This window comes from Danio rerio, chromosome 14 (assembly GCF_049306965.1).
Source record: "Danio rerio strain Tuebingen ecotype United States chromosome 14, GRCz12tu, whole genome shotgun sequence".
NCBI classification, from domain to species: Eukaryota; Metazoa; Chordata; class Actinopteri; order Cypriniformes; family Danionidae; genus Danio; species Danio rerio.
This window is the reverse complement of record NC_133189.1, coordinates 19,861,993-19,889,972: the sequence shown is the minus strand read 5'-3', so window position 1 is coordinate 19,889,972 and position 27,980 is coordinate 19,861,993. Positions and strand designations below refer to the sequence as shown.

General features: G+C 35.7%; 1 protein-coding gene across 1 annotated transcript in view; it reads left to right on the top strand.

Moving 5' to 3' along the window:
- Positions 1-27,980, top strand: part of fgfrl1a (fibroblast growth factor receptor like 1a) — a 119,167-nt gene that overhangs the window by 42,744 nt on the left and 48,443 nt on the right. The window contains 1 exon segment of the mRNA NM_200376.1: positions 19,258-19,530. Within this exon segment, the coding sequence (NP_956670.1) occupies positions 19,258-19,530 (273 nt within the window).

Below are 27,980 nucleotides of genomic sequence, written 5' to 3'. Positions count from 1 at the left end.
ATATATGCATATTGTATTTGTTTTATTAAAAAAAAAGTTTAGATTTGTCAACCTGTTGTGTTTTGGAGATGTACTGTATGCGTCACCATATGGGGCATAAAAATAGGATGTGTGTTTGGCTGTAACAAGTTGTTTGAGCACACTTCATTATTGTTTATTTATTTGTTTGCTGGAAATTAGAACTGAATTTAGAAATAGTTTTGAAACAAAATCTTTGCACTAATGAACTAAATTAAATGTGTAGACTAATGGTTGTCTTCAGTGGAGTGCGTACAACACCGTTTCTTTATCCACAAAATTAAAGGAGTAAAGAGTGAATGTAAAGAGAAAGTAAAGGCGCTGAATGGAGGAGGCTCGTTCTTTATCCTCAGGCTGCAGATGGTCTGTTTGATTGTTTTCTTGCTAGTGAAGGGTTCAGCTTTTCCACTTAAAAAGTCTGCCATGGTAATAGCAAATAAGCTATGGCGTGACGCAACTGACTCTTAGGGTGCACTCACATTATGCTATCCGAACAGTGCCCAGGCGTGTTTCCCGATTCGTTTGAGAAGTGCGAGTGCTCTGAATCGGGCTCAGGTGCAATTCAGTTGGCCGGCCTTGTCCCAGTTGGAAGAGGTGTGCCAGAGCGCGATTCACTTGGGCCTGACCCCGAAAATAAAGACGCGAGTCACTTTTTGGGCACTGTTTTATATAGATTTATTAATCATTCTTAATTTTCAATGAACACAAGCTTTCGTAGTTTATTAAAGACGCAAACCCCTCGCTGCACACCAGTTGCACCTTCAGCAAACCTCCTAATACCTGCAGCACAAGGACTTTTATGATAATTTATGTGTCAAGTGGTGGATCTGTTTGGCAAAATGTTTGTCTGCGTGTCTGCATTCCAAACGACTAACAATAATACAAAACAATGTAACTAAAGCAATCTTCACCATAAACAGTCGCATCATTGATGATGTACTGTAAACGTGCTCAGGTCCAGTAGGTAAAAAATGCAATGTGAGTGCAGGCCGAGGGGGAGAGGGGATGGGGACAATCGCGCTTTGGCACGTTTCAAGGCAACTGTACCTAATGTGAGTGCACCAATAGGAGATGAGACTCTGATTGGCTTAATGCACATTATGTTCAAAACACACCCTTAACATATTAGGAAAATAAGCACAACCCTATTATATCATGTGCCGGGTGCAAAGTGTATTTTCCCATCCTTAAAATAATTAAAGTGGATTCGGACACATACTGTATGCCAATGCGCTTTAGACTTTGTGCCTAGATTGTTAAAATAGAGCTCCCAGTTTTACTAAAAACCACTGTAGTTGCTCAATAACACAATGTTAGGCTACTCAAACCTCTACTTCTTCATATGCCTCCTTCAGTGTAAGCCCATGATTTGTTACTCTCATTTAAACTGTGTACTTGTGATGAACAGAACACATTGCAGAGCAGGTGAAGGATGTGTTTGATGTCTGTAGAGTTGAGCAGTTCGTCCCCTCAGGCCAGTGTTAACTGTCATGTTATTGTAATTGGTAGCAGTTGACCTATTGACAGCAGGGGAAATGCAGCTCTTTACCTGTCTGAATGAGTGCGCTGTGTGTAAGAGCAATATTCCCATCACTCTCACTTCATGCCCCAGGCAGAGACAGACACGTAGAGAAAGAGAGGTCAGACAGCATCAACACAGACAATACAGAAAGGTATAGCAGATGTACAGTCCTTCTTATAATGCTGCATATTACAGCGCTTCATCAATAATAAGTTACTGTTGTTTCATAGATGCTGTAAATGAAAATTATCTTTAAATCATCTTAACTTTATGTTTTACTTTTAGGTTTACAATTGACAGTTTGGACAACTTAGAGATGTAAATTCTAATGTGATCCTGCATGGATATATTTGTGACAAATTTTAGCTAAATATATATCTGATGGGTCAAAATAGTTGAGTTTATGGCAAAAATCATTAGAATATTTAGGAAGGATAATGTTCCAGGGAGATATTTTGTAAATTTACAATAAGAACTTATTGCTAAGATCTTCACTATTTATATTTTATTTAATACATTTTTTGAAACCTCAGACTTCATATACAGTAGTTGCGTCTCACTGAAATGTTCTAACAGTCTATACATCAATGGATTACTTATTTTTCCCGCTTTCAGATAATGTGGATGTCTGGCTTAGGATTGGTTTTGGGAAATTTACTTGTGAGGAAAAGTGACAGATCTTTTTTCTTCATAATTGAATTGCATCGCTGTTATAATGTTGACATCCTACACTTACATTATTGACATACTGCATTAGAAAATATCTTTAAATTAACCGTTTTCTGTATGGCATTATGGGATCTTGATCTTTGCTCTAAAAGCTTTTGATGTTGAAAGTTTGTAAAAATAAATTTTTATTGATATGTTTTTTTAGTTTAGACACACTTATATATGTCTGGGACATTAGGCCATATAGATTGATATTTGAAGTGATTTATTGTCGGGGTTGGTGTTGTATTTTATGGTACACAAACATGGTAATAATAAACTGCCAGTGCATTTTCTGTTATTTTACAGACTCATTTATCTATATATTCTTTCTTAAACATTATATTATTTCAAACTACTAAAATGTCATTTTGTTAAAACACAGGGTTGAATTTTCAACATCAAAAGTGGACAGAGCAGAAATAAAACGCCCATAATGCAATTTACTACTGTAAATAATCAGAAAACACCTGTGAATCTTAAAATGCCAGACCTTTTAACCTGTAAGTCAAGTGCTATTTTGGGGTTTCCACTTGGATTTTGCCTACCTAAATTTAAAGGTTTCCAAATCCACATGCAGAGGTGTAAATGCAAACATTTGGTATCATTTTAAAGAAAACCCTTTGAATTTACATAAAGACTGTTGAAAGTGATTTAAAATAATTGTTTATGTTGTAAACTCCTCCAAAAAAGAGATGCTCTTTTTTTTGTTAACTCAAATTTGTCTAGATTGCTGTAAATAATTTAGTTCTGCACATGTCAGTAATCATAGGAAAAAAGAAAATGTCTCCATCATAATCTATGCAAAAGTTATTTTATTCCATTTGATGAGAGAACGGAACCACTTATGGGGAATTGGGTAGGTACAATTTATTTACCCTTAAAATTAAAAAAAATGCGGTAGTAAATCACGTCATGGACCTGGTACCGGGTATGCAGACTTTAGGAGGTTAATCAACAGATACTTTTAGTTTACAGACATGCTAAAAATTATTGTTTGTACACAGACTTTAAACATGGCATATAGACCATTGGAGAGTGTTCTCATTATAAAATATTGTTTCATGGTTTGGTAACACAACACTTAAAAAGAAGAAGATAATATCGCAAAGTAATTATCAGGCAAATAAGGTAACTGGTCACAAACAACAATCACTGCAGATTTTATTTTACTCTTTTATAAAAAAAAAAAAAAAAAAATATATATATATATATATATATATATATATATATATATATATACATTTTTTAACAGATAATACACATCCCCTTTACTCAGCTTTTGTTACCATCAGGACACAGATTTAAAATTCCTATGGAGCCTGAAGAAATGCTTATAAAAAGTCGTTTATCCCAGTTGCGGTTGTTGTATTAAATCGGATCACTGTTTAATGTGAATGGTGCGGTTGCTAAGAATGATCTGTAGTAATATGTAAGGGCCTAATATAGTTTTACGTTTTTAATTCATGTGGTTGTCTTGGTGAGTGTTGCTATTATGTGATTGCTGTATGGTTGTATTAATGTTACTAGTGTTAAAGCTAAATTTCCTTTCTGTGCCAAGCAAAATGGACAATGAAGTTTAAATGAACAGAATTGCAATTCAAAGAAAAAAGTCAGACCTGCATCAAATTCCCTTTGGAAAAAGGTCAGAATTTCAAGAAATTCCAGAAAATAGATACTTTTGAAATATGAGATAAATCTATAACTTTAGAAATAAACTTGCAGGTTTTGGAAATAAAGTGAAGTCTGAAATGTAAGTTATAAACTTCTAATTGTCAGATGCAAAGTTGAAATTAAGGACAGAAAGACAGAATTGTGAGGTTAAAGAGTAAAAGTAGCATATTCATATATGCAAAAAATGAACATTACCTCACTGTTTATTCTCCCTCATGTGGTTTTAAACCTTTATGAGTGAAATGCTCTGCTTTTCCGTGTAGTTCTAGGTTTTACTAAGGCCTAAAGCTTCCACCAGTTGCATTTTCTTCAGTAGAAATGGAGCTCATTCACGTTACATGCTGCAGTTAAAGAAAATTCCAAAAGGTTTTGATTGTGATCATGACTTAAATTCCTGATTTGTTGCAGATTTAGTATCCCAAAATGTGGTCTCAGAAAAAAAGAATGCTGCTTTTCTTTCTTTCTTTTACTGTTTGCATGTAACTGTTCTCAGTGGTGTAAATAGATTAGCGTTGATTGATTATAGGCATCATGTTCCTGAATTCTGGTTTCATTTTAAAACGAAACCTCATAATAATACGCCAATGCCCCAAAGTCACAACGACCTTGAATGCCGGTTTGCTTTCCAAAGGAAACAGAAAAGATGAAATGATTCCTAAAAATGTCGCAATCCCCTTTTTTTTTGCTGTAACTTGCCAAACGCTAGTTAAATTATAGTTTAGTTTGCGCTTTAAGCATGCAGTTTCATACGACTCATAAACCTCTACAACAAACAATGTGAAATATAAATTGGTGTGTTTGTGGTTATTTGAAATTCTCATTGGTGAAGTTGTGACCGTTTTCAGCCTGATCAGTTTTCAGTCTTTTTTTTTCTTTTTCTTTTTTTTGCTTGTGTAGCTGTTGGCTCTCAAAACCTCATGGTGGCAACATGTGATATCCCACAATCCCCTCATAGCAGTTTTCCCCCAAGGGAGACCCAGACTCAATCCGGCAAATGTTTTAGGAGGTTTTTCATTTCATTGGCTCTTTTTGGCCTGCTTTAGTAAACAGAATCCAGAATCTTGAGCGGAGTGTACAAATGTTAATTGCAGGTCAAACTTTCTAATCTCAAAATGCTTGGAGATCACAATCGAGAAAACGATTATCATGAGAAGCGCTGAGGTTGATTCCATGCCTGATCTAGTAGTTGATTCCATTTCGATTGTGTCACCATCTCGGTGAGCATTGAAGGCCAGCTGTTGGAGATCCTTCTATACATCATAACTGGAGTATGTTTACATTCCTCCTTCTACATTTCAGCCAGCCATGAAGCATCCTTCAAGATGGTGTAAATCCAACATAATTGCTACTATTCAAATGAAATCGCATGAACATTTTGTACATGCTGTTTAGAGGTTGGGAGTCACAGAGTATGCTGTTCATTAATTATTTGGAGAACGGTTGTGTGACGAGTCTTAAAAAGCATTTATTAAATGGGATCTTTGTGTTTGACGTTTGATTTTATACATTTGGTACATTTGAACTATAAAATATCCTTGCTTAAACACATTGTACATTCTGTACAGATAATCTTTTTTGATATAAAGTTATAAACTTCAAAGTTTATTTTTTAAAGTGTTTGTGCTAAAACTGATATTGGTCAATTATTGTGCAGGCCTGTAGCCAGCCTATTAAAAATGGTGTTTTTTTATCATAACAAATTTGACTTTATTTCTAGTTATTTGTCTCAATTTCTATTGTGACATTTAGAATCAGCTTGTCCGATGGTTATCATAACTGCACTTTTGATGCAACAAAAATATTTCCTACATTTTTGTCAAAGTGCCTACTATACTATTTTATGTTCATAAAAAAGGTTTTCAGATTTGCATTTAAACTGTATGTTATTACACTTTTATAAATAATGTAATAAGATTAAATTTTTTTTTAAACAAGAAAAATGAAAAAAAAATTAATTACATTTTTTTAAACACATTTATTTATTTATTTATTTATTTATTTATTTATTTATTTATTTATCATCAGCCATCATTTTAAAAAATGGAATCTGTTAACACTTGTTTTAAATAAAAACTTTAGCCTATAGACAAATGACCAGCTCATGTCCCAATTTGTCAGAAATTAAATTTGTCTTAAAGCTGTCTTCTATCGGTTAACAATTTATTATGACATACTTTCAAAAATGGGATAAATTAGCTCATACCTGTATAGGGGCCAAATTCTGGATTTGTCAGTTGGGGGGGAGAAGTCTTTCGAACCACCTTAATCACCCCCATACTGGCCTATTTTGTTGATTTTAATATTAGTTAAATACAGAATGTATGAACTATTTTTTGTCGCTGTTGTTATTGTTGTTGTTGTTGTTGTTGTTGTTTTATGTGTTTGTTTGTTTTTTAAGTAAATTTTGCTAATTGGATTTGGATTGATTGTAATGATTGTACATTGATTGGATTGATTTAACATTTAGTGGTCTACCTTTTGAAGAGAAGCACACGTTAAGATAGAAAATGCAAAATGGCAATTTTCAAAAGTGTTTTTTGCTGTTCAATATTTGTTTTTATTGACATTAACTTTTACTTGACACATACGCCAGAGTAATTAGTGCTTCATTCTGCTGTGGCAACCCCTGACATAGAACACATTAATTTAATGAACTTAACAAGAGGAGCCAGTGCTGTAAATTATACATTTTGCTGCTCCAGAAAAATATCAACTCACTAAAGTGTAGTCAGGTTTCTTATTGCCTGAGTTTTTTTTCTCTCTCATGATTTCTGTCAATCTTTTGAACGTTTATTCTATTTAGTTCAATAACTGTGAAGCAACTTAATAAGGCATTAATAAATTAATTATTTTGAATCATTTTAATTTTAAATACAACATGTAACATTGGTCACTTCATTACCAGATTTTCATGAAGCTAAGGGAATTTACTGTACATTAAATATATAATTATTGTTAGAATTTTTACCCCCCCCCCCCTATTTTTTTTCCCCTATTTCCATTCAACTGAGATTTTTTTCAACACATTTCTAAACATATTAGTTTTAATAACTCATTTCTAATAACTGATTTATTTTATATTTGCCATGATGACAGTAAATAATATTTTACTATATATTTTTAAAGACACTTTTATACTGCTTAAAGTGGCATTTAACACATAACTAGGTTAATTAGGTTAACTAGGCAAGTTAGGGTAATTAGGCAAGTTATTGTATAATGATGGTTTGTTCTGTAGACAATCGATGAAAATATATAGCTTAAAGGGGCTAATATTTTTATTTAAAAAATTAAAAACTGCTTTTTAAACATCATTTGGGAAATATTTGTAGAAGAAAAAAATATTAAAAGGGGGCTATACATATATTTTTTTAAGCAAATATATTAATATAAGCTAATATATAATATAAGCAATGTATCTCTGGGTGGCACTGTAGCAATTTTTTAAATGTAGAAATTAAACATTTTATTCAACAATATCTGAAATGTGGGGAAAACATCTTCATTTTTTTGCTTCAAAGATAAACAAAAGTCTGACAGATTTGGAATGACTCAAAGGTGAAGAAATGATGACCGAAGTTTCAGTTTTATGGTTGAACAATCACTTAAAATGTACTCAATTTGAATGATAAGCCTGTCTATTTATTGCAGCATTTCGTGTAAGTGATTTGCTCCATTTAAAAGCGGTTTATACAAAATGACGTCGCTCTCGCTCATCTCTAAAGGTCACTTTAAATGATGTGGACAAAGCTAATGTTGTATTTGGCCTCAGAGCATCCCTTTAATTTCCACAGCTCCACATCTGTTGGTTTTGGGCAAATCCACTATCTGTTTCCGGGAATTAGATGTGGGGAAGCCAATGCGATCAGCAATAAAACGGCCTCCTGCAAGACGGAGGAAGTGAAGGCAGGCAGAGGTTTATCTTACTCTATCACAAGCCGCTTCCTGAAGGTGAAAACGCTGGCACTCCTGAGCTCAGAAATGATAATCAAACACATTCTTGCGCTCCAAAGCACGTCCTGCGCTCCCGATGCATGAGGCCAACCAAAATATTATGCCTTCATTTTCTTTCACACCAAAGAGCCCTATCTATCTGGCTCAAGGAGAGATATCGATTCTTCAGGGAAAGCTTTCTCTACGCCAATCACGCTTTTTGGCAGAGCCTTGGAGTTTAAAGAGAGTATATGATGGAATGCTACTTGCTTTGGCCTCTTGCTGAATCTTTTTTCCCGTCATTAGTTGACATTCCAGACGTGCGTGTTGGGATACCTTAAGCCAGAGAGCCGTAAAAGGGAAGGAGGGATGTGGAAGACTGCGACTCGGTGCTCAAACGAGAGGTTGAAGGCAGTATTGTATGGTGCCGGGCTCGGCTGCGACAGAAGGGAATGCATTTAGGTTGAATGGACAAAACAGATTGCCTTTTAAAGAGTTTGACCTGCCGTTCCCCTCATTCAGTAAGCTCGTTGCTCACAAACACACTCACACACCCAATATTTACACAGACGTGCAGGCTTTTTAAAGTCACTGAAATGCAGATTGGAGTGCACTCATTTATTCTGACACTCTCAAGTGCTGTTTTGGTGCACTCCCTATACACTACTGTTGCTCTGTGATATAGAGTATGTGTATGCCAGTCATTTTAATAGAAAATACAGCAGATTGGAAGTAAAAAAGTTCAACTAAAAGGTTTTATTCATGCTTAGGAGTAAAAAAAACTGGTTGGTTTTGGAAAGTGATGTTTGGTTGAATTGTTTAATGCATTAATACATTACTACAAAGGGAAAACGGCTGCAAAATTTCAACTAAATTGCAACTATTTGCAATTTTGGCAAAGAAAATTGGATCTCATTTGATTATGATTGGTTTTAATAACTAATATTTAACAAAATATTTAGTTTTTTTAATGTGCTGACTTGGGGTTACACAGACTAGTCGACTTTAATGCTCTGCCATCATGCTCTCTTATTAATATCAACTATTTATGGCTGCTTGGATTATGTGTATTTTTTTTGGACCAAGTGTTGTGTTGGATTGAGTGTGAGCTTTTGTTTACAGCGGCAAGTTGACTGTATTCCAGCACAGTTGTAAGTGGGAAATTCAGCAATGAAATGTCTCACTTATGACCTCAATGCATTCCAGGCAGTCGCATGTCACAGTCGCATTTTCCCCGCACGAGATGTGAATACAGTGGTTCCTCGTTATTTGCAGGAGTTACGTTCTCAAAATAACCTGCAATAGGCAAAATCCACAAAGTAGTTTATTATTTACAATTATTATAGATGTTTTAAGGCTGTAAAACCCCTCACTTTACGCTTTATACACTTTTTTAGAATGGCATTAACATTTTCACAGTTTTCTCTCTTGTTTAATCACTCTTAAAGTTCAAACCTGCATAGAAAAATAAGTCCAGTATTATAGAATGAAATCAAAGATTAAAACCATTTGATCTTCTTTTAGTTATTCCATAACGATGCCCTACAGACTCGTAGCTTCTACCTTCCTTTAACATATCTAGAAGTTCAAAATTTTTTTGTGCGATGGTTAGCATTTTTCTTTGGGTGCTACTGCAGGTGCCTTTGACTATGCCGACCATTTCGTCGACATTGTGGGGAGAAAACTTGCAAACATACAGTACAGCACTTTAGAGTCAAACTGCTAGCTAAGATTTATGTAAATTTGGCATACTGAACGCATTCTGTACTGTACAGGAGACACTGGACCGAGGAGATTGATTGACAATGGTCTACAGCCAGTCAGGACACAGAACATTGTGCTAATCAGGACGCAGAACACTATGAAATGTAAAAAAAACAAAAAAAACAAAAAAACAGGACCACTGTATTTCATTTTATGCAAAACATTGTAGAAAACAAAAAGAATGAAAAATAATATCTGTTATGGTTCCCACTTTATATTGTGTCCTTAACTACTATGTACTTACATCAAGAAAATAAATACAATGTACTCACTGTGTTTATAATGTATTTGAGAAAACTTGTGGTGCTTTTGAGTTGGGATAGAGGTTGGGTTATGGACAGTTTTGGTGGCATGGGTAGGTTTAAGGGTAGGTTAAGGTGTAAGGAATGGTCAACAGTGTATTTACAAATGTAATTACAAAAGTTAATTACAGATGTAATTACATACATGTATTTAATCAAGCATAATTACACAGTAAATACATGCATTTACACAATAAGTACATTTCAACAAACTATTAATTCCTATGTAAGTACATATTAGTTAATGCCACTTAATATAAAGTGGGACCCTGTTATGAATTATCTGACCACATGTGTGTATATATATATTTCCTAGAAATATCTGGCAAATAACAGCATGTTGCAAAACAGTTGCATCTAGAGTTTTATTGATGACTTCACCAGCTGCTAGTTAAAGTCGCCTCAAGTTTAATTACAATTAAGAATTCAACTTTAAAAAATCTACTAGCTACTGTCTGCTTAACAATGGTATGTGTAGATATTTATACTTCAAAACATTTTTACAGATAATTCACCACAAATGTCAGGTTACTCACATGTCATTATAACAGCAATTTGTAACGTTTAAGGTTCTATTCTCTCTATCTAATAGCATGTGGCAAATCATTTGTGTTTTATTGATGATTTCCCCAGCTGCTAGACAAAGTCGACTCAACTTTAACTATAATTAATTTATTTTAATGTTAAAATGTTATAGAAAGAAAAAAAATTACTTTCTCAAATATCAACATATTGTTACAACACCAATGTTTATTTTTTTTATTAAATTAACAAAGCAAACTGATGGTATTTCTTGAAAAGTAATGCTTCAGTTAATGATCTGTCAGATAGAACCTTATTAATCCAAGCAGAAAAAGATTTTTTGAATTAAAAGATTCTATCTGCATTTGACCTCTCTTTTTTTACCCCCATGGTTTCCGCTACATTCATTCTTCCATGGAGGGGCGCCACACCAAAATTGATCCCGCCTCTGCTACATTACAGCTTTTCATTTAAAACATTCAGTCGTGTTCTTTAATAGCGGGTTATAATTGCACCAAAACATATTAAAAGGTAAGTGAATTATAACAGCGCAAACTTTTCTGTAACCGTATAGTGCTGTGTATCATTTGTTCAACCTTTGAAGGTTACGTGCTGACTGACTGGCTGATTGACAGGTGCGTGATGCGTAAGGCCAGCAAACACGACGGATAGCCGTTTTACTTTACTTCAGGACGCATTAATGCCGGTCTGTAGGTTTATTGGAGACATAAATATTCCTCGCAAATCTTATAAATGTTGGAGACATACTTGTTACATAAACACACTAAATCACACTTCAGCAGCGTTTATTTGAGAGCACACAAGAAGATCTGCACTTGAGCAGCGTATATTTTAAGGGTGTGCAAGAAGTTTTTTTGCAGGAACGGAGGAAATTGTCATGCAAGCACAGAGATTCGCATGCTCGTAGGCTATTACATAAATGCAGTCTCGACTTAATACTGCACTCACGACATTTGTCATTAAAATAACGCCACAGTTTTTACTCTGAAGTACTAAGGATTGATTTTCCTCCTGACCCTCTTATTGCAATATTAGGCTGGGCTCCTTCCTTTGAAAACTGTAGCTTGGATCCAATCCAGACAGTTCAATATGGAATGACTATGGCGAAAAAGGTAATATTATTGACATGGAACAAAGAGTGTACACCTAAATTTGAGACATGGCTCACGGAGTTTTTTAATGTACTACACATGGAAAAGATTAGATATGAGATTGCAGGTAAACCAAAGAAATTTTCAAAAATTTGGAAGCCCTTTTTTTGAATGTCTACAGACTGTCTGACCAATGAAAACTGAGTGGTGTGGAAGATTCTGAATCATAGCAATGTGAACACAATTCTAATTTTCAATAGTTAAGTATTTTTAGGTGTTCAAATATCCTAAAACTTTTTTATTATTATTTTTAATTAAAAATGATCTCTTTTCCTTTTTCATTTTTTCCTCTTCTCTTGTGTATTGATTTGTACTCTCATATGTATATATGCTCTATATGTAATGTACATATGCAGATATTTGACCGGACTTGTGGATATGTGCAGGTATAGATTTCTCATGGAGAAATATGATTAATTATCTGTACAGTTGTGGATGTGCATGTGCATATGTATCTACATTTCAAATATGTTTATTTATTATTATTTGCTGGCATGGGAGGGATTTGGGGTTTGTTCTTTAAAATAGAAAAAACTTTAAAGAAAATATTAAAAAAAAAAAAAAATAACAACACAGGTGGTAGATCAGTGTAAAAAAGGCCTGCTGCCACAGCTGGAAAAAAATCCTAGAGAAAATACTGCCCCAATTTGCCAATTTAAGATAAGTTTAATAGTTTGCATTTCGAGTACATTTAGGATCTCTGTCATGTTATTGTATAAAGAGAACTGTTACACACATATTGTTTGCTATATGGACTGCAAAAACTTTAAAGCTTAATATCTCGAAATCATTTAGAACTCCGATTGAGCCTAAAATTTCCAAGGCGATTAATTGCAAAAGGGTCATAAGCGATAAACATAGCACACACTCCTAGAACCCAATAGTGTTGTTGTTTTTTCTTTTGTGAGAACTAAAGATGCGCTACTGAACCCGCCATCAACTTTTGTGACTCGCGTTGGAAGCCGTCGCATTAATCACAGCCGTCTTTTCCACTAAAGGGAACAGAGTTGGAAGGCAAAGCGAGTGCTGCTTGTGAAAGTTCAGGGCCTTTGTTTTCTCCGGCTCACCTCTGATCTGTCAAACGTGTGGTGTTGTCAAGCCGCAAAGGAGCACAGGCCTTGGGAGCGACCCGCAAAAACAGAAGGCCTGGAACGGGACGCCCATAAATCTGCTGAACGAGTGGGTGTAGGTTCCTCCAAATGGGGAATGAGATTTCAATCTGTGAAACGGCTCACCAGGAAGGTTTCACTCTGATGAGAAAGCCATTCGAGACGGAGCAGGAGAACTGTACTCCGGCGAGTTCCTGCCTGTGACTAATTTCTTTTTCACACTTTTTCGTTGTCATCCATCAACATGTCAGCTGCCCACAGTAGAGTTTGCTGCTGGAGTCTTGCAGTTTGATACCTGTGCCAGTGACTCTTTCACACTCCCAGTGGGCAGAACTTTGTATCAGCGCAGTGTGAAACCAGCCATGAGATACTTTTTTTTTCTTCGCTAGAAGTCCCCTTTGATTCGGCATCAAACAAGTTTGCTGTTACAGTTCATGGACAATTGATATTGATCAGCATATAAAAGAATTTTCGTGCTGCTTTTTTCCACACAACAGCGGATGGTGGTGGTAGATCTTGCAACACTCCAAATAAGGACATGCAGCGCTCTATATTCATGAGCTGTTTATCTTTCTGTGATGTGTATTTGATATTGTGTTGCAGTTTATTAGGATTTGACAAAATTGCCAAGTAATACTGAAAGCTTCTTTAGAAAAATACAGATGAAAAACTACATTCAAATTTGTCTTTTTTTATTTATTTGCATGGTATGCTTAAGTTTCTGGCTAAAGTTTATTTATTTACATTACATTTATATGCTTCAAACCTTTTTAATTTATAAAAAAGTAGATATTTAAGATTTTTTAATTATGAAGATAATATTTTAAGGTTCACGTAAGCATTTTATCATACCAAACAGGATTAAAAAATACTAAAAATCCTGTTTAGATTAAGTCAGAACAACAACATAAAAAGCCTTTTAGTGTTAGTTAATAATAATAAATTATAGTAATACATGTGTTACATATTTTGGAAAACCAAGTTATAGAGACGGCTTATTTTAAAATTGTAACTTCTATACCTGATGCAGATAAATAGCACAAAATAACAGAAAAAACTAAAAAACTTCTGGAATTCTGAAATGTAATTATTTTAATTATATCTTTACACTGCCTGAAAAAAAGTCTTGTGGTCGATCCCAGTTGTATGTGCAACAACTTCTAGTTGATCATTTGTAAAAGTGGCAGAAGGTAGATTTTTCTGATCAAGCATATGTTGAACTGCATCCCGATCATCACAAATAACAGAAGACCTATTGGAACTTGCATGGACCCAAGATTCACACAGAATTCAGTCAAGTTTGGTGAAGGAAAAATCATGGTTCGGGGTTACATTCAGTATAGGAGTATGCAAGAAATCTGCAGAGTGGATGGCAACATCAACAGCCAGAGGTTTCAAGACATTTGTGTCAAGTCATCCAGATGACTTTATTAATAAGTTATTTGAATCATTGCAGAGATGCATGGATGCAGTCATCTAAGCTCATGGGAGTCATACACAATATTCATGGTTTTTCCACTGCACCATTCTGTTCTATTCTATTCTGTACTTTTTTTTCTAATTGACAAGACTTGTATCTAAGCAAAGTCAGACTTTACTGTCTTAATTAAATAATTAAAAATCAAGGGATGGTAATATTTTATTTTGCTAAAATAAGCTTAAACTAGAGGCCTTTGCCTTTCATATGAGCCACTTCTGATACCAAATGATCAACTAGAATAAACTTGGATAGGCGACAAGACTTTTGTCACGTAGTTATATATATATATATATACAGAATAAGGTCAGCCCCCTTTTTAATTTTTTTCCCAATTTTTGTTTAAATTTTTTTTTGTTTTAATTTTTGTGTCGCATTAATATTATTTTTTCAAGACACTTTAAAAAAGTGACATTAAAGTGTCATTTAAAGGCTTAACTTGGTTAATTAGGTTAATTAGGCAGGATAGGGTAATTGTTGCTGAAATAAATAAATAATTAAATAAAGCCAATGAAATCTCTCCTGAATGCATGTCTTTTAATAATAGGTCAAAAGTAACCTAATTTAGGTTAGGTTTTTTAAAAATCTCATCATTAAGAATGAAATGATGATCATGAGACTTGCACAGGGTTACTGTAGAGAATCTAAAAATACAGCACAGAACTAAAAGCATTTTGTTTCTTGAAATAAGATAAGCATTTAGTGTAATGATAAACATTATCAGAAATTGCAGTGTTATTTGGAACACTGCAATTATGACTGAATTATGAATTATGACTGTTTTAAAAAGTCAAAAGTTCCTAGGTTTCACACCTGCAAACATAAAAAACCTTCTTTTCCTCAGCCTCTTCACCACACACTTCAGTTGTGTTTCTCATATTAACCTGATATACGGCTCCATGATGCTTTCCTCTGTCATTCAGAGGATCTCTTAAATCAGATTATGGCTTTAATTTGTTGAGATGGATTTTGGAAATGATTAAGTATTGGAAGGACGTCTGACAATGAGGTAAAACACTCCTTCCTCTTCATTTATCCCAGTGATGGCTGCAATTATGTGCATGGTGTTTTTTAGAGGAAAGATCTAAAACGAAATATCCTTCATGCGTATGACTGCATGTGGAAATCTGTTTCTCAAATTTTTTTCACCACAGGATCTTCTTAAGCCTCGTTTTGTGGCAGCTAAATGGATCCAATCTGGCATTAGCCTTACGTAAACAGCTATTAGAGTGACTCACGCAGCCTTGAGAGGAACGAGTGTGGACAGTATTTGTAGATTCTGACCTTTCCAACCTCCAACCGAGAAGCGCACAAACAATGCAGGCCAGTAGCGGAGAATGCCAGCGAGACATGGCTGTCTGACAGGGGACTGCGGTTACAATTTCCCCGCAGACATAAACAGTGACACTATCAATTTCCTGCATCGGGTCTTTTAACGGGAGTAAGCAGAGCTGTGCGTGGGCAGGGGGAAGCCTCGCTCTGCTCAACCGGCCAAGACTCTCTTTAAAGCTCTGTCTGATCTCTTGAAGAGCTAATGTCTTAGTTGAATGCACTGAAGATTTCCTTTTACTTTAGTTTTAAAATAGTGAATACTTTTTTTGGATACAGAGATGTTTTAGTAAAGTAAAGCAAAGACAACCTATTGGTCAGCAAAACATTTTGTTAATTTAAATAACATGTAAAACACACATAAATCACAATAAATGAACAACTACAACTAAATAAAACTGTGAGTTAATGCATTTAATGAACTTAAATAGTTAAATAGTTGACTCGATCTCCGGTTTGGACTGGACCACTTTTAGCTTAGCTTAGCATAAATCAATGAATCGGATTAGACCATTAGCATCTTGTTTAAAAAAAAAAAAGAGTTTTGATCATTTTCTCATTTAAAGCTTGACTCTTATGTATTTATATGTTTTATGTCTGACGGAAAAGGAAAGGTTGCTGTTGTCTAGGTTGAAAAATATTTCACCCTAATTTTTGGGTGCTTGGTGGTCCCATAAAATGTGCTCCCCTCTAGCCCCCCCACCAGATTTTGGTTAGTTGCCTCAGGGCAGCAACGTGCAATTAGCGCACTGAAACCAAGGTTTTCTGTATATTATTATATGTGAAATGAGATACAAACAAGCCATAAATACATTAGAAAAAGTTTTCATTTAACAAAATAATATAAAATAAAATAATATATATAAATATTTTATATAATATATATAATTTTATATAAATAATAAAAGTAATATTTTTTATCAGTAACTAGCTATAAATGGAGTATTGTTTAGCTCTAACCCCAATTACAAACCTGAACCAGCTACTCAAGCTCTTACTAGCATACTAGAAACGTATTGGCAGGTTGGCAACTAAACTTTGCAGGACATTGGCCCTCCAGGACAGAGTATGGGCACCTTCCCTTTGATGAACCTTTGCACCCTGGTACTCTGTATCTCCCTTTCTGTGTATCCATGACCATCAAGTTGGGTGAATCCAGATGCACATCAAACCCAATTCCTGGAGGGCCACATCCCTGCAGAGTTACCCTGCTTCAACTTACCTGTAGGTTTCAAATAAGCCTGAAGAACTAAGTTTAATCTGGTTTGTTTATTTAGGGTTAAAGAGAAACCGTGCAGAACTGTGGCTTTTTGCAAGTTGAATTCGCATTTTTAAAAGAAAACATAGGTAATGTGACTCTTCAAGCTCGCTGTCAGAAGGAATGAGTCTCAATCTCGTTCTTTACCTGCATAAAATGTTTTTCCTGTAAGTAATAGTTTACAGTAAAGCAAATATATATATTATGGTAATAACTATACATTTCTGGACATTTCCATACGATGTTATCGTTTTAACAAAAGTGGTCTTACTGCACAATGTTGCCTTGAGACAACTAATGGAAAAACTACAATTTTAGTATATAGATAATAACAAAAAGTGTCTTTTCTCAATCAAACATGCTTCTTCACATATCCATGCATATTGCACATATTGTTGATATAAGGAGATGTAAATGTAAACATGTTAAAAAGTGAAATCTTACATTGTGCCAGCAGTGTGCTCAAGCAGGCCATTGTCCCACAAATGGCACTTTTGAACCCAAAGGACAGGTCAAATCCACACCCACCTCAAGTTTCATTGGTCACCAACTTATTATTAAACCTTTTTTGTGATATTTTATTGAAAAAAAAAATAATGTGAGTCTTTGCGAGCCAAAAAATGTGTTTGTTGCTTGAGGGCAACACCATGCCTAAGAGGGTTAAAATAGTCCCCAGCTATAGTTAACTAGGTAACAGCATAGCGTAAAATACAGGAAAATAGTGCTACTTTATTATCACAGCTGTAAGTCAGTGCATTTTTTTCCTGTCAATGTATCGTTGCCGTCTGTAGTGTAAATGCAGTTATCGGGTCCAAGACACTTCTAAAAGAATATGTTAGTGAGTTGTCTTCAAAATTTAATTTTCTTGATCTTAACCATCAAGATCTGCAGTGTAAATGCAACTTTTGATCCATACTGATGTTAATATATTTGTAATCTACACATCCATGCTAAAAATCTTCTATGCCAGCACATCCCAAAGATTGAGATCTGGTTGACTGTGGAGGCCATTTCAGTTTAGTAAACTCATGTCATTGTCAGCAAACCAGTTAAAGTTGATTTCACCTTTTGTGGCACAATATTCTATTAAAAGTTGTCATCACAGAATACTTATAAAGGGATGTAAATGTCAGCAACAATACTTGGCTGAACTTTGGCGTTTAAAACCAAGGTTAAATGTAATAAGGGACTCAAAATGTGGCACCCCATACCATTACACCACTAGCAGCAGCATGAACTCTTGATATAAGGCAGGAAGGGTCAATGCTTTCATGTTGTTTACTCCAAATTCTGACCCTTCTCTCTAAATTATTTAGCAAAAATCTTAATTTTACCCTATATCAATTGTGGCTTCTGTTTCCTGTTCTTAGCTGAAAGGAGTAAAACCCAGTATGCTTTTCTGCTCCTGTAGCTCATCTGCTTCAAGGTTTTGTATTTTGGGAATTCAAAGAGGTTTTCCTGCAGACTTATTTGAGTTGCTGTTGTTGTTCTGTCCGTTTTAACCAGTCTGTTGTTTGTCATCTGACCTTAAGGAACCATCTAGAATCTTCTGTTTTTCTGACTATTTCATGTAAAACCTATTCAAGGCTCCAAATTCAAATGAATGCATTTCATTGGACCACACATTTACATGAACACTGAACAATGCTGTCTGAGTTAGTTACAGAGTTCTCTGATATAAACCACAAATGAAACTAGTTTAAAACAAATGACGCAGCATTGTTAACAACACTGATGTAGAAATAGCTTAAACAATCCTGCAAATCTGTATATCCTGCATTTTGCATCCTAAAGTGCAACAGATGGCTCAATTGATGTCGATGTTTAGCAATGCATAGAAAACAAACGGATGTGGCTGGCTTTGGTTTTATCCAAAGAAACTTTACTGTGTCTCCCGTTTTCAAAATAAGAGTTCAACATGCATAGTAAGTTTAATTTAAACTTGGATAAACTTATTAATTAGGGAGAAAATTATTGTTAATCTCATTAGGAAACATTGTGGCCAGTCAAACAGCCTAGAATGTGCTTATTAGTGATCCCATGTACAACATATTAGTCTGTGTTTTGTCTGATGACAAGACTGCTCATGCAGGTTTAGCTGATGTAGAACATGACCTAAAGTACATGCAAATGTTCAGGGCATGCACATGAATCATTCTGTGTGCAACACAATAGTCTGTATTGTGTTCTGATTGGCCTTTTTTTCACCGGGGCTTTACACTCCCGGGATTTACTTGAGAATGTGGAACTGATGGTGTCTGAGGCTCACGATATGGACACTTCTATTTATTGAATTTAACTATGCCTAGGTATACTCAGATTCTTTTATTTAAAAAATTCTTGTTTTAAAATTTTATTTTACATTCGTCAGGTAACAGATGCAAACATTTCGGCTCAAAGCGTTCCTCCGTGTTTTTGTCAGATGACGTACTATTATGGCAGTACTTATCATCATCTTGTTCTCTCTAGGTCCTCCACGTGTAGCAGAAAAGATCGCCCACCGGCAGACTGTCAGAATCGGTCGCACCATGAAGCTTCAGTGTCCTGTGGAGGGTGATCCGCCGCCCCTCATCATGTGGACCAAAGACGGACGAAACATTCACAGTGGCTGGATGCGCTTCAGGGTTCTTCAGCAAGCTCTCCGCATCAAAGAGGTGGAGGCAGACGATGCTGGGACGTTCATTTGTAAAGCCACGAATGGATTCGGCAGTGTCAATATCAACTACACCCTCATCGTCATTGGTAAGTGTTTTTTGAATTAAATCTAGTGAGTCTTCTTCATTAGTAGCTTAAGAAATTGTTCAACCCATAAAGTCAGACAGACACGGTGTGGTTTTGTTCTTCTATACTATATAATTATGTAGGATAGTTGCTTTTTTTAAGCTTCCAAAAGCAAATATGTTGTTAAACTAACCAAGGTGTTCCCTGGGAGTTAATCTTCATATCACTTTATATATTCTTAATTTTTTATATCACAAACTCCAGTCACTGACTTGCAGTGGTGGTTGAATACACACTACGTGCGACTGAGGTATGCAACATATCACACATGACAGAAGGATCTAGGAATAGACGCATTTTACTGGAACCACTTACCACATAGTTTGTTTACCACAGAAGATGACTACAAACAAGAAAACTATTTGGCATGGCATTATTGTGTAATATTATACAGTATCTTAAGGTTATATGTGTCATACATTACCTGACAAAAGTCTTGCTGTCAATCCAAGTTGTAAGAGCAACAAATATTAACTTGACTTTTAGTCGATAAATTACAAAATTGGAAAAAGGTAGATTTTTCCGATGAATCATCGGTTGAACTGCATCCAAATCATCACAATTACTACAGAAGACCTATAGGAACCCGTATGGACCCAAGATTCTCAGAGAAATCAGTCAAGTTTGGTGAAGGAAAAATCATGGTTTGGGATTACATTCAGTATGGGTGCCTGTGAGAGATCTGTAGAGTGGATGGCAACATCAACAGCCTGCAGTATCAAGACATTTATGCTGCCCATTACATTGCAAACCACAGTAGAGGGCAAATTCTTCAGCCGGATAGCCACATCAAAGTTCCTGAAAGCAAAGAAGTTAAAGGTCCTCCAGGACTGGCCAGTCCAGTCACCAGACTAGAACATTATTGAGCATTGTACCAACTGTTCAAATAGAATTCAAGTTATTAATGTTGTTTCTAAAACTTGGATAGGTGACAAGAGTTTTGTCAGTTAGTGTACATGTGTCTACCAAACCTGCATTGTATATGAGATTGCTTATGGGTACTGCTGCTTACAAAACAAGTAATTTTATAGTAACAAACAAAACAAAATCAATGTTTACACTGCTAACAATGGTACATTACTTGTAATAATCTCATTATGCACAAATTCTTTAGCAACTTGGGTAACAAGGTACCATAATACCTTGTGAATAAGTGTGTCGACAGAGAGCACTAAAGTGCTCGCAGTGACCCGACTTCGATTCCCAGCTCAAGGTTCATTGGCAATCATTTCCCTCTCTCTGCTCCCCATGATTTCCTGCCAGTACCCTACACTGTAGCATCCATTAAAGGTCAAAAACCTTAAAAGGTAAAAAAAAAAAAAAAAAAATTATGCAATTTAATTTTAATATAAAAATTCTAAAATTAAATATAAAATATAATATAAAAATTTAAAGAGGTCCTATTATGCATTAACAAATGTCATATTTTGGTTTTGGGGGTCTCCAGCAACAGGTTGATATCCATGCAGAGTCAAAAAACACGTTCATTGTCTAATATTTTGGATTTATTTTTTACCTAATTATCCCAATGATTCGTTTAGCGATTAATTTTTCTCAAATTCCTTCTTAGCGTGATGCTAATCTTCGCTGATTTGTTCAATGACCCAGTCTGTTGTGATTGGTCAACTGTGTTCAGTGCAAGACAGAGAGAAATGCCCATCATGGTGCAGAGTATATGTGAGCCCAATGCAGAAGTGCATTAAAGCAATGCAGTTTAACACCAGTGTATTGTTCTATTCTTAACCATAAGTAAAAACAACAACATACATTCAGTATTAATCCACACAGTGGCAAAAGCTGACCTATTTTGAAACTTGACTGCTGCACATGTGTAGGATCAGCTGGCAGTGGCCATAGCAATAACAAACAGCAGGGGATCACGAGCTCACAGACTCATTTAACCCGCTTAAAAAAAGTGGCCCGGACAACACTTTTAATAGGGCTTTAGACATGATATGTGACTATAAGGAGTTAACCAGACACAGTACAAGCCGCGTGAAGCGGCTACAAGTAACAAAACAGAATTAAATACATCATTTGCAAGCTAGAGAAAACAAGGAGACAACAATTTTAATTGCACTTACACTGCACTTACACATGAATGAAGGAAGAAACTGATCCATGAACTGTGTACTGATAAAGTTTCTGTCAAGCTCTGATAAAGTCCAATTAATCAGTAGTCTTTTCTGATGCTTCCTTTAACAAATGGCCAACGAAACCCCTGGCAGGCTAGATTATTGCATTAATCACTAAAACATTCACTCATCTTCAGTCATGATCAGTTCCACACACACTCGCACTCTGCCAGTGTTTGAATGGAAAGGTGCGTTCACGTTTTACCAGATCTGGCACTTCATATTTGGTATTGTTTCGTTTTGACGTCGATACAAAACAAAATATTTTTAAACAAATTGCACTTTCAGATTTAAACCTCAGCTGGATGTTTTTATTTATTTATTTATGTTTTTATTAACATTCAAAAAACTATGGTAAAGGGCTGTTTAATTTTGAAAGCACTATGAAAGTGCTGTTTTAGAACCATAACATTTTTTTATTTTCATGCATACTCACCACTCACCTCCATACTTATTTGCACCCCTACATATATATATATATATATATATATATATATATATATATATATATATATATATATATATATATATATATATATATATATATATATATATATAATTTTGATTAAAATACTGCATGTTACTTGTAGCTGTGAACTTTGTTTGTTCAGCCAGCTAGAAATGGCCAAGTTAAAATGAGCAAGTGGATTTGTTAAACTCTCTGATCATTTTGGATTTTCGATAGCCTTTTCTCAGACCTGCCGTCCAGTAGATGGACCTTTGTTCTGTAGTGTGTAAAGTTTAGTGGACTGAATGAGCACACTGGCCGCTCGCCAACTTAATCAGGGCCTAATTTGGCCTTGTTCCACACGGTGATCCATCCACTTAGGTGAGGAGGGGCTCTGGGCCAGTCTTGTGATCTCAGCAACCCCTTTGCAGGCTCTCTGAGGACATGAACTCTGCTCCAGTATATTTATCAGAGACTCTACACCGGCAACTAGCGTAACTTCTATAATCAGTTCTAGCAGCGATAACTTCAGCCTTCCGCATGTAGTCAACTTCAAGCTAACCAGTTTGGTAATTTTGGACAGCGAAAGCATCCATCTAAAGCAATGCCAAGTCTAAATGGAGGCCCTGGTAGAGTGCCTCTTTCACTGGGAGTTTTATATTAGCTGGACTAAGTTAATGATCCTTTTATTTGCCTCTCAGATGAGCCCTATGTAATGCAAGACAATGAAGCTAAATTACAGGAATTGAGCACATCCCCAGCGGTGAATGGACTGTTTGTTTTGGGGCGTTCAGTGGGTCATTGGTGATCTTGACCCCTGCGTGTGTGGATACTAGTCGCTCTACTGATAACTGAATGTAGAAAATCATTTTCCTTTGCTCTGTTAATTATTGTATTTTCCTGTTAGAGGACAATGTGTAACGTGTGTCCAAGAGTGCGTGCTTATTTATAATCTCCTCTTATTTAATATCTGACTGATGCAACTGTTAAATCAAGGTCCTTTCACAATGCGTGAGAACACGTGAGCTTTAGATTTCATTTTGGTTTGATGTTTTTTTTATCGACTTTTTATGTATTTGGCATAAAATCGTATTATGTTCAATCACAAAAACTGTCTAGGACAGCGCTTCTCAAACTGTGGTACGTGTACCACTAGTGGTACGCAGGCTTCCTTCTAGTGGTACGCGGAGGAATGAAATATGTCATGTACATGCTACATATATTTCAAAATGTATCAAAAATGATGTATATAGTATGACATATATGACATATAGCCTATATTTCTGAGGTAATTTGCCATGTTTTTTTTAACTGTGCAGAGTTGTAGCTGCTTTACTGGGCCTACTACACTACTGTATTTCAATACTGCTCATTTTGGTGGTACTTGGAGAGACAATTTTTTTCTGAGGTGGTTCTTGATGAAAAAAAATTTGAGAACCACTGGTCTCCATAACGGTGCAATTATTGCTAGTGTTGATGTTTGAATCCTAAATGGTGGAACTGAATATGCAAAAAGTACACATTTTCAGTCTTTTTAAATCTCCAGAAATACCTGAACAGAAGTTACTATCTCTGTAAAAATTTTTACCACTATTAAGATTTTAATTCTTTGAATAATTGTGTATTATTAAAGACGCATACACTTACCAGTCACTTTATTAGGTACATCTAATTTACTAGTTTCTAGTACAGGGTTACTAGTACCAGGTTGGACCCCCATTGATGCCAAATTCGGACCCTAACATTTGAATGTTGCAGCAGAAATCGAGACTCATCAGACCAGGCAACGTTTTTCCAATCTTCTATTGTCCAATTTCGGTGAGCCAATGTGATTGTAGCCTCAGTTTCCTGTTCTTAGCTGACAGGAGTGGTACCCAGTGTGGTCTTCTGCTGCTGTAGCCCATCTGCCTCAAGGTTCAACATGTTTTACAATCAGAGATGCTCTTCTGCATACCTTGGTTGTAACGAGTGGATATTTGAGTTACTGTTACCCTTCTACCAGCTCAAACCAGTCTATCCATTCTCCTCTGACCTCTAGCATCAACAAGGTATTTGTGCCCACAGAACTGCTGTTTACTGGATATTTTCTTTTTTCAGGCCATTCTCTGTAAACCCTGGAAATGGTTGTGCGTGACAATCCCATTAGATCAGCAGTTTCTGAAACACTTAGTCCAGTCTGTCTGGCACCAACAACCACGCCATGTTTAAAGTCACTTAAATTACCTTTCTTCTCCATTCTGGTGCTCGGTTTGAACTGCAGCATGCCTAAATGCATTGAGTTGCTGTCATGTAATTGGCTGATTAGAAACTTGCGTTAATGTACCTAATAAAGTGGCCAGTGAGTGTACAGCAAAAGAGTTGACCACATTTACACCTAATGCATGGGTCTAATATAACGTTACCTATCAGATGTGTTTTGCCCCATGCTTACATTCAATTAACACATAACAAACAGACATGATGTGTGTCCTAAATTGCATACTTGCAGTATGCACTGTTCTGTGCCATTTACACTATTTATACCACAAAATGCTACAGAATAGTGCTTTAATATGCAATTTGGGACCCACATCATGTCTTCTGGCAGTCTTTTTCAACATCATAAGATGGTTTGCACTAGTGCAAGTTGGCCCTCACTCTCCCTGTCCCTGCAAGATTTGTAACACAATAAATCCCTAAAATATGAATAAAAATTGTAGACTCTTCAAAGAAAATCAGTGCAAAATTAATATAACACATAAAATCCACTCATTCCCTTCCAACTCTGTTTCAAAAAAGCGAGTAAACAGCGAGAGACACGCGAGGAGACTCAAAGCAGGCAATTTGAGAATAAGAAAACAAGCGTGCATAAAAAGTCTCTCCTCATAATTAGGCATGAATGAGAAGGGTTTTTTATGCAGCTGAAGGCAATAAGCGAAACCCTGAACTTTAGGCGGGCATGAAGGGGGGCAGCAGAGGCAGCTGCCAAGATGACCTCAGTTGAGCAGCTGCACCCACTGTGCTGGGACGCCCAAGATGTGCCAGGACGGCTTTGATGCACCGCAACCGTCTCCTGCCATGCTGTTTAGTCAGGGCCCTTGAACTCAGACTTGTTGCTTAATCCTTCTGCTGGCACATCCCACCTCCAACGTAACTGAAGCTGTGCCAGCGAAGGCCGAGGTGTCGCTTCATAGGTGTTGTGTTGTTTTTGTTGTGCTTGGAAAGCGCCGATTTCTTTTATGACGTGTGAATAATGAATTATAATTCAAATTCGAAACTTCTTTTTGATATTCCAACGTCAACATCTCGAGGCTGGTAATGTTGTAAAGCTTTTTATATTTAACCGTAGATGTCAGACCTGCTACATGATTTGCTTTGGCTTTTAAATGTTATTCCTGTTGAGGAATTCTTTTATAAAATGTCATAACATCCACGTTATGCTTTTTATATGGCATTCCATATGGTAAAATAAAGCCATCCACTGTAAAACACATCCATGTTTCCATCTGCGGAGTGACAAATGTGTGGATCTGATCATTTCTCAAGATGTGGTTTCAGTAATTAGTTCAGGCCATCTGAACTTTTGTTTTTCTATTATTATATATTTGCAATGAATACTGACACTTTTTTTATTATTACAGCTGCCTTTTTACCTCGCCAACTTCTTTATCACTAACCATGTTTCTTTTATATAAATTTTTTACAGTTTTTCTTTCCATCTTATATTTCATGGCACCAAAGCACATTTCTGCACAGAAGCCAGAATTGTTCATAGCTGCAAGAAGAAAAAGAGAACATTCCCAATACTTTCTTGATCTGACATTTCTTTGTTCGCTTGGTTTGCTTTTCCACGACTCCTTTTTTCCCCCCTTCTTAAAACCTTGGGTTTTAGGACAGCAACAATATTTCCGAAACCACTAATTCATCCTCCACTTCCAGATCCTGTTCTGTTGATTAATGGATCTAAAGCGTATAACTATGTAAATACTCCTCTGGCATGTTGGACAGATCTACATTCAGGTTCTCCAATGTTCTGTAAGCATTTCCTGCTTAGCATCAAATCCAAAACAATCAGAGTTCAACTTATGGTGTAGGTTAACAGCTTTAAGTGTGTGTAAACAATAGACCTTTGACTGTTTATATGACAATGGCGTAGCCAAAACCGAAAGATTTTCCCTTGCATTTAAAAAAAAATTAATGTTTATATGACAGCGTTTTTAAAATGATCCGGGAAATGGCCAAACATGGCTGTATTGCGTATGCCAGGTCAGTATTTGGCACTGTCATCTTGTTGGTAAACAGTACCTGCAAGGAAGTGAGGACTTTCCATGTGTGTTTTATGCGTTTCCTTTACACTGTTATGTGTAATGTGAATTAAATCCACACTTTGTAGATGAAGCATCAGCAAACAGTTTTGGATATGATCTGTAAAGTATACATATATATTTTAAAACTTTATATAAAACATTTTCTGTATGCACACATGTATTTATACATGCACAATAGCTATATACCGTATACTTGCATTTGTTATGTGAATAAAAATGTTTATTTTTGAGGTGATTAACACTGGAACGTCCAAATTTGTTTAACTACTAGAATAGCTTTTTGTATAAGACTGTGGCAAATTTATTTTTGACACATTTGCATTCAAAACTTCTTCTGAAATTTTAGAATTTACCATATTTTATGAAGTCATTACCTTAAAAAATTAAATTCTCATAACATCGTCACCTTAAAATTCTAAGGTTCTGTCTGAGATTTTTGTCAAAATTGAGTTATTGACATATTCTTATTTAATGAAAACTTATTTACATTATGGGATGTTTTTTTATAAGTTGTTTACATTTTAAGACTTTTTATAAAAATAAAAATAAAAATATTGCACACATACTGTTTGCTATAGATTGCAAAAATGTTGAAGCTCGATATTTTAAAATCATTCCGAATGAAGATAGAACCTTATAGTTGCAAGGTGACCATATATGGCCTATAACTGTTTACAAGTTAATAGACTGCCCAGAAAGTGAGCACATTATTTTGTTTGCCAACTGGGAGAGCACAGAGAAAATGTTGTTTTGAAAGGCATGTCTGAAGTTAAGTTATGTTTTTGTTAGGAGAAAGTTGCTAGGCAACAGAAACACACATATTCAAAGGCACTGGAAAAGGTAGTGGATGGAGACAATAAGATCGCTTTGGTCATTCAAAGTAGAAATGCTCAGAACTCTTGTGCTTTGTAATTTTAATAACAAATGTATAATTAAATATTTGCAGTACACATTTAGGAATATTCAGAGCACTATAGTTGAATAAATTATATTTAAATTATATTTCATATGGGGAGTTAACACTACCTAACAAAAGTATTGTTGTCGATCCCAGTTAAAGCTACAAACAATAACTTGACTTCTAGTTGATCATTTGGAGAAGTGGCAGAAGGTAGATTTTTCCGATGAATCATATGTTGAACTGCATCCCAATCATCACAAATACTGCAGAAGACCTATTAAAACACGCATTAACCCAAAATTCTCACAGAAATCAGTCAAGTTTGTTGAAGAAAAAATCATGGTTTGGGGTTACGTTCAGTATGGGAGCGTGCGAGAGATCTGTGGATGGCAACAGCCTGAGGTATCGAGACATTTGTGCTGCCCATTACATTGTAAGCCAGAGGAAGGTGCAAATTCTTCATTCTCAAACTTCAGCCTCCACATCGAAGTTCCTGAAAGCAAAGAAGTTCAAGGTGCTCCAGGATTGGCCAGCCCAGTCACCAGACATTAACATTTTTGAGCATGTCTGGCGTAAGATGTAGGAGGAGGCATTGAAGATGAATGCAAAGAATCTTAATG